The 8,091-nt window shown below is 36.8% G+C and overlaps 1 protein-coding gene across 3 annotated transcripts; it reads right to left on the bottom strand.

The window, feature by feature from the left end:
• Positions 1-1,627: 1,627 nt before the first annotated feature.
• LOC104098337 (cation/H(+) antiporter 15-like) lies at positions 1,628-4,419 on the bottom strand. 3 transcript variants are annotated; one of them, XM_009605049.4, is made up of 4 exons: positions 4,042-4,419; positions 2,938-3,942; positions 2,300-2,861; positions 1,628-2,188 (listed from the first exon to the last, which is right to left on the bottom strand). In XM_009605049.4, the coding sequence occupies exons 1-4, from the start codon at positions 4,249-4,251 to the stop codon at positions 1,704-1,706; spliced, it is 2,262 nt and encodes a 753-aa protein (XP_009603344.1). In that variant the 5' UTR covers positions 4,252-4,419; the 3' UTR covers positions 1,628-1,703. The 3 variants fall into 3 exon arrangements, with proteins under 3 accessions (XP_009603344.1, XP_009603343.1, XP_070037786.1); XM_009605048.4 differs by having other exon boundaries at positions 1,628-2,861; positions 4,042-4,417; XM_070181685.1 differs by having other exon boundaries at positions 1,628-2,861; positions 2,938-3,938; positions 4,042-4,179.
• Positions 4,420-8,091: the final 3,672 nt, after the last annotated feature.

The raw sequence follows: 8,091 nt of genomic DNA on the forward strand, positions 1-8,091 counted from the left end.
CAAATTTTGGGATTTTGAGTTCATTTTATCATATTTTGAGCGATGGAGCTCGGATTTGAGCGATTTTGGAGGCGATTTTCACCACATGGATTGGGGTAAGTATTTTCTATTCGCTTTTGATTATATTTCATGAATCTGACTTTAATTTTGGTATTTGGATTATGAATTTTAAAGAGAAATTAGGGTTTTTGTTTAAACTTTTCTAAAGTGAATTATTGAGTTTTGAACATTGATTCAGAGTCGGATTTGAGTGAAATTAGTATAGTTGGACTCGTAATTGAATGGGTTATTGGATTTTGTGAGTTTTGTCGAGTTTCGTGGTGCGGGCCCGGGTTTGACTTTTTGGTTGACGTTGAGTAAATGTGTAAAGACTCGACCTTTATCATTTGGAATTGTTTTCTTAGGCATTATTTGATATTTTTATCTGCTTTTGGCTAGTTTCGAGCCGTTCGGAGGTTGATACGCGCAGGATGGCATTTCTAGAGAGTTGTTTGGCTTGCTCGATAATTATTTTTGTATGTTTGAGGTAAGTATCTTATCTAAACTTGGTTGAGGCACTAGTTGCCTGAATTATTTGTGATAGTTACGTGCTATGGGTACGCATATGTATGGGGTTTGAGCCCATGTGCGAGCACCGAGGTATTTGTCCATGTTCGGGATAGTGCTTAGGCTATGAACTACCGGTCCTTGGAAAGTCGTATAAAATTCAATTATTTCATTTTTGACTCTTATCATTATCATTATATTGTGTTTTATTATTATTTGGCTTAACTAACCGGTTGGGTTAGGTACCATCACGATGGGTTGAATTTTGGGTCGTGACAATTCAACTTCAAGAATAGACTTCTTGAATTCAATAAACTCTTTCTTGAATTCGATCTATCTTTTATTTCTGTCTTCTTTTTCTTAATTTTTTTTAGCTTCCGCACGTTTCTTGATTTTTTTGGTTTTTCTTTAGTAAATCTTAGACCCTATCGTGTTGTTATCACACTTGCACCATCTTAAGTTATAACTAAAAAATTATTAGACATATTACGACAATATTGTTTCGAACAATTTGCTGGTCCAATTACTTGAGTACTTAATTTAGTAATGAATTTAAATTAAATATTTTTTTATATTACCGATGTAGTTTAACTTGTAATAGTAGGTAATTATCATTTTTACCGTACCATTTAATGCTTATTGTTGAGATTTATTTATAAGACTTATACTTTCGACAACTATAGGTATGTATGCGAACACAACTATTACATCCGTTCCAATTTATGTGAACATGTTTGACTGGGCACGAAGTTTAAGAAAAAATGAAGACTTTTGAAATTTATGGTCCTAAACAAATCAAAAAGGGGCCCAGAATATTTGTGTGGTTATAACAGCTTCTCATTAAGGGTAGAATTGTAAGTTTAAACTAAATTGTTTCCAAATAGAAAAGAGTCATTCTATTTGGAACGGACCAAAAAGGAAATAGGTTCGGAGTAGTAATTTTTTTCAAAAGCATAATATGTTCGGTGCTAATAGTTTTAAATTCTGATTTACCTTTTCTTGTAATTACTTTATTACAAGTGGCGTGATTGTGCAAAATATTTTATATATCTCCGGTGTATAGATGCTTGTAACTAATATATGTGCTGAAATCTTGAGAACTCTTATTTACATGTAAATTAGAAAATTCCGTAGACTTTCAACCTTAATGTACATATTTAAATGTTCATATTTACAGCAGCAGCCGAATTGGGATTTTCAAGCTGTAATTTGTCCTCTGGAAAAGCTTGTTGTTGCACTATTAAGACTGATACCTCATAATTTGTGTCGGAAGAAGCCAACATGTCCCCTATAAACCCTAATTCTGGAAACTCACTCCATTCTCTAAGTCCTCCTAACAATGCTGAGTTACAATCATGGTGTCTCCCTACTATGATCAAGTCAAAACAATTTTCCATTTTCCTAATTACACTAACAACTCCTACACTGTCTTTTACCTCTTCTTCTTCATAAATGCATAATTTGTTGTTCATGTTAGCTTCTCTAAATGCATTGATGGCTTCTGCATCTTTTACCATGTCTTGTGTGTAGTTGAAGTTGTCCAATTTCTTACGTTCTATTAACCGGACAAGTGTCACTCCCACGTTGGGATGTATAGCCATCCGATTAGCATAGGCTAATGCCTCTCGATCGTCCTGCCCGCCTATCAAAAGGACACAAATGTTATAGACATTTGTCAGAGGTGTGTTTGTGCTGCTAGTGCTGCGATCAATGAATACACCGACAGAACATGGTGCCATTGTTAGAATCTTACGGTTCACATTCCTAATGCAATTTGCCTCTGCCTCTGAAGTGTGGATAGCCCAGTGTTTATGAAAGGGTACAACTACAAAGGCGGCTCTTTTGTCCATAGCTAGGTGACAGACATCATTGTGCATTGTTGCATAGGGAGAAATGGCAGAAAAGGGGCAGAATGTGATGTTTCCGTGACTTTGCTTCTCGTATAACCTCAGAGCATTTATGATGTGATCTGATTCTTCAAGTGTAGTTTCTTTCTTTCCACGGTGATGAGCCACTATTGTTGGTGTAGCTCTGCCTCTGAGGTCAATTAAGTGGACGACATAGAAGCAAACTGGGTTATGTGGATTCGGGTACGTGGCCTCGAGTAGCTTGATGATTGAAGGTGTATGTTCTTGATGATGAAGGCAAGCGAGCAATCGGAGTTCATCTGTGACTTTTGTATCTTCCATTGTCCTCCTCTTGCATGTGGTGTACATTCTTGATGGATTATACATATATTTTATGACGGGGGTAAAAACTCCAGCAAAGATGATAATGGACAACAACATAATTGTATATGATTCATGATCAATTAGCTGCAAACATAAGTAATACAGGTTATCACATGAGCTAGCATTCATAAAAACTTATGTCTGATAAAAAAGACTGTACATTAATGTAAACGGCTCGTTGTAGAATGACAACATCGGTGATTCCTTGGCAGCTGAGGACAATGCCTAGGCAAAATGCATCTCTTTTGGCCATTCTGGTGAAGAGACATGGTATCATTGTCGCGACTACCTTGGAGAGGAAAGAGAATACAGCCAATGTCTCAATGATACCGAAATGCCTCCATGTTATCAGCGAGAAATCAAGCTTTGTACCACTGATTACAACATAGAGCGGAAGGAGGACATAAGAGATGAAGCTGTCAAGCTTAGTGATCAAGGTGGAACCTATAGGCGGTCCATCAGGTATAGCCAGGCCTAAAAGCATCGGTCCAAATAGAAAATGTTGCCCAACAATTTCACCAAAAAGTGCACTAGCCATCACCATTATGAATATCTCGAAAATGTGGCTCTCACTCACTGATTTCTTACCCTCGGATCGTCTGGCCATCCTCTGCACGAGCGGACGGACGAGGCATCCAAGAAGGATCAGCATGATGGCTACAAATAAGAACATTAGTAACAAACTCCCCTTTTTGTGTTCTCCAATACTCTGCTTTCCGGTGAATATGATGCTGATCCAGAACCACGCGCACGTTCCACTAATCATGGACGACGATAAAGCAAGCTTACCTATCTCCGAATTCAGTAGCTTCAGATCAGTTAAGAGACAATTGGTTACATGGAAGGAACTCATGGATTGCAATGAGGCAACCCAAAGCAATGATCTGTGGATTCTCTGTTCCAGGGCAAGTGAATGTAAGAAACATTGAGAAATTATAAAGCTAAGTATTAAGGGGAATAAGAAGGTAGCTAGGCCTATGATCACTGCCCTCCTTCCTGTATTCCAAAGCATATTCAAATCCATTTTCACTCCCACGAGGAACAAAAATAGCATTAAACCAAAGTAGGCTAAGGTGTCCATCACATAGAAACTTTCAGGTAAGAAAAATGCCTCCCTGATAGAATGGTGCGATCCCATGATTGAAGGACCCATTACAAATCCTACCTAAAGAAAACACATTTAATATAATAATATTTGAATGTATGTGAAATGCGTGTATAAATATAGAAGAGAAAAATAGGAATTAAAGTTGGCGTGGCGTACCAGCATCTGCGACACAAAATTGGTTACCCCAAGAGGGGCAAGAAAGAACTGGAAAAGAGAAGTGAAAATGCCACAGAGAGAAATTTGAGCCAAAACCATGGGATTCACGAAGTTTAATGGATCATCACCAAAGAAAACCCCTCTGTTGATTCCATAATGTTTCGTTAAGAAACAAATTGTACTAGTCTCATTAACGTCGTTACTGTCCATTGAAAAGCAAAAGTGACCGAAGAAAGCTTCTAAATTTTATTGCTTTAGGACAATCATACTGTCTATGAGAATGTTTATTTGGGAATGAATGAACAGGAGGAACAAGGGGACCGATTGATTAAGAAATCCTTTTATCTAAATATGTTGTTAAAGTTTTGAGTGTTTAATGTTATTTGGTAAGCTTAATAAAGGGCCATCCAAGTTATAAAATAACTGCAGTATTCATGGAAAGATAAGTGGTGGATATAGATAATTCTTCTCCTGAGGTGGGAAACAAAATTGGCTGCTGAGACTTCGGAACTTTGAAAGAAGTGGTTTTTAAGCACACTTAATACTACTTTTTAAGGATATACTTTTGCCGTAAAAAGGATATACTAATAACGGTTTAGGATACCAAACAATAATCAAAAAGAAAAAAAGAAAAAAAAGAAGAAAGAGAAATAGATAGTATTTCGGCAAAAATACAAATCTATATTTGTGTTTATGTTATATCTATCTATATCTATATTTTCTATATTATATTAAATGGAGGATAGTCAAGAATGATATTAAGTCAAGTGGCGTTGTTGATACAAAGCTTTAACTTTGGATTAAAATTTATCCAATATATTAAATACAAATAATTCTATTTTTTAGATTGAATAATAACATTACTGATTTTATGAGGAGGAATCATGATTAAGGAAATTATTTTTATCGGCAAGGTAAATCAAACAAAGCGGCAATGATTTCAAATTTTTGTTAAGCTTTTATTCAAATTAATGAAATTTAAGTCGATTTATAGATATAAAATAAAGATAAATCTATCTATATTATATTAAAAGAAGGGTATTGAGGCATGGATTAAGCTAAATGGCGTATTAAAAAAAGTCACTTGGCACTTTTAAGACATAATCTTAATAGATAAATCTAATAAGGATTAAGACACATTAGATTTGATCAAATTTAATTTATGGTAAAAATTAATTAAGATTGACTCACATTGTAACGACCCGGCCAATTGTTTATGTATTTGAGCCCCGTTACCCTACTTGATGCTTCTTCTATGCTTGGTTGTAATTTTGTGACTTGCGGGGATGGTTGGTTTGGTTCCGAGAAGGTTTTGGACTGAATTGGAACACTTAGTTCCTTTGTTGGAAGTTTAAGTTGTAAGAGTTGATCAGAATTTGACTTTTGTGTAAATGTGTCACGACCCCAATATCCCTCCATAGGATGTCGTGATGGCACATAGTCTCTACGACTAGGTAAGCCTAACATTCAATATAACTTGATAGGAATAATCAACAAAATACTAAAAACAACGCTGAATAACTGTTATAAACTCCTGAAATAGAATCTTAACAAATACTTTCCCAAAACTGGTGGAACTGAGTTATAAGCTCTACAGAGTGAACTAAAATGTCTACTACATCACTATCCGAATGAAATACGACAGGAAATAAGGAATAAGGAAGGTGACTCCAAGGCCTGCGGACGTAGAGCAGGTATACCTTGAAATCTCCAAAAATAGCTACTCAAATCAATCTAGCATCCGACACGTACATGGATCTGCACAAAAAGATATGCAGAAGCGTAGTATGAGTACATCACAACGGTACTCAATAAGTATCAAGCCTAACCTCGTTAGAGTAGTGACCAGCCCAGGTCAAGACACCTACTAGGATATAAATAAACAGTATGAAAATACAAGAACGGATAATAATGGAAGGCAGAGAAATAATTGATACAAAACAAGTTAATAATATGAACTAGTACCCAAATTTTAAGCATGAAAATAACAAAAAGGAAGCAACTAAAGAGAACCAAAATGATCATATGCGGACAACAACTGATAGAACAAGAAAGAACAAAACAACAAAAAATGTTCCCACCAAAATTCTTTGCAACATGAAATAAATAACAATAATCACTACGAGGTACCGCCTCGTGTTCAATAAAAATCACAATCAAGGTACCGCCTCGTATAAATCAAGAATCACAACCGAGGTACCGCCTAGTATTCACATTTCTTAATTTCAATCACAATCTTTCCTTATACCGCCGCGTGAGCCTTACATTTGAAATAGTTTTGAAAGTATTTTTCCGAAATAGCTACACGCACTTTAACCTACCTTATGATGCTGCGTGGCTTCATGTAGTTCCCCTACAAGCAACATGCAGATAAGTCCCACTTTATACTGCCGCATGCGCGTCAATATCACATCACAATAATCACTCGCACCACAGATGCCCATATATCACAACTTGCTAGCAATCAATAATATCAATATTTCTACAACAATAGCCCACGGCTCCACCACAGCGTGCATAAGAATATCAACAATAACAATGAATGTAAAATTCTCAACAAGAAAGATATCTCAACAATTATCAACTTCGCCTCAAGTGATATGGCTTTCACAACTTCTATACCAATAACTCAACATTGAGAAAGAAAACGTGTACCTAAATACAAATAAATCATAATGGAAGAAATAACATGACTTCAAATGAGAATAATAGCAACGAAATAGATTCACTATGAGGTACTGCCTCGTATACAATAAGAATCACAACCGAGGTACCGCCTCGTATTCACATTTCTCAATTTCAATCGCAATTTTTTCTTGTACCGCCGCGTGAGCCTTTCATATGAAATAGGTTTTAAAAACTATTTTTCTGAAATAGCTACACGCACTTTAGCCCACCTTATGACACCACGTGGCTTCACGTATGTAAGGCCCATACAAATTGTAACCAAAACTCGGGGTTTCGTGGTGCCAAGATAGATTTCTACGTTATTATAGTAGAAATTCTTCGCGGCGAGCTTGGGAGCCGCAGTTCTGACTTTTTGGATTGAACAGTACCCTACGGACTTAGAGGAAAATATTTTGTAGAAGAACGCATTTCTGCGGCCCATTATGCGGCCGCATAATCACTCTGCGGACCGCATAATGGCCGCAGAGTGAAGCAGAAAGTTTGGCCAATTTGAGGTTAGTTTTGCGGTTGATTATGCGACCGCATAATCACTATGCGGACCGCATATTGGTCACATAATTCCTCTTGGGTTTCTGCGGAGGGAGTTTTGCGGTGCATTATGCGACCGCAGAACAAGTATGCGGATCGCATACTGGTCGCATATCTGGGCCGAAAGTTTAGGCCCCTGAGGACCATTTCTGCGGTCACTTTGCGGACCGCATAACCATTATGTGGTCGCATATGCGACCGCAGACCTGTGTCGGGGCACCCTTTTTTTAATTTAAAACCTGACCCCTATTCCGTTAAAACACCACTTTAGTCTATTTTGAGCTCATTTTCTGATATTTTTAGAGTGAGAGAGAGAGGGATCAAGAAGGAGGGCCTAAGTTTTCATCAAATTGATCTTCAATCATCACTTAAACCTTTGGAAATATTCAAGTAGAGCACCAAATTCTTCATCCAAAAAGGTAAGACATCATCACCCCAGCTCTTAATTTCAAACATAGCTAGAATGGGGTACTAGTGTGATACTTCATGGGTATGAGGGAGGTTTATCTTGCATGCATGTGTGATAAAGAGTGTGGGGAAAAAGTGAGCTAGAACCATAAACGTTTTCCTAATTTTGGGTTCAATTTGTATATTGCTAAAATAGATTGAGGTTGCTAAGAGTTCCGGATAATTGTAGAGTCTAAAGAAGAAATTGTTTGCCTTAGTGTGTTGGATTGAACGATTTATGTTCCCTAAATATTTTAGATGGGTACCATGTCATCATGCTATTTGAGAACGTAATTATTATTTTCCAAGCTCCTTCCCTTATGTGTGCAATGCCTTATGTGATGGTACTTATCGACATGAATTATGATGTTATTTGAACGAATAAAA

Source organism: Nicotiana tomentosiformis, chromosome 7 (genome assembly GCF_000390325.3).
Source record: "Nicotiana tomentosiformis chromosome 7, ASM39032v3, whole genome shotgun sequence".
In the NCBI taxonomy this organism is placed as follows: Eukaryota; Viridiplantae; Streptophyta; class Magnoliopsida; order Solanales; family Solanaceae; genus Nicotiana; species Nicotiana tomentosiformis.

Coding starts and splice junctions, on each gene's coding strand:
- LOC104098337 (XM_009605048.4), bottom strand. CDS start 4,251: ATGGACAGTAACGACGTTAATGAGACTAGTACAATTTGTTTCTTAACG. Junction 3,943..4,041: donor ATTTTGTGTCGCAGATGCTG/GTACGCCACGCC, acceptor TGTTTTCTTTAG/GTAGGATTTGTAATGGGTCC. Junction 2,862..2,937: donor AACGAGCCGTTTACATTAAT/GTACAGTCTTTT, acceptor TTATGTTTGCAG/CTAATTGATCATGAATCATA.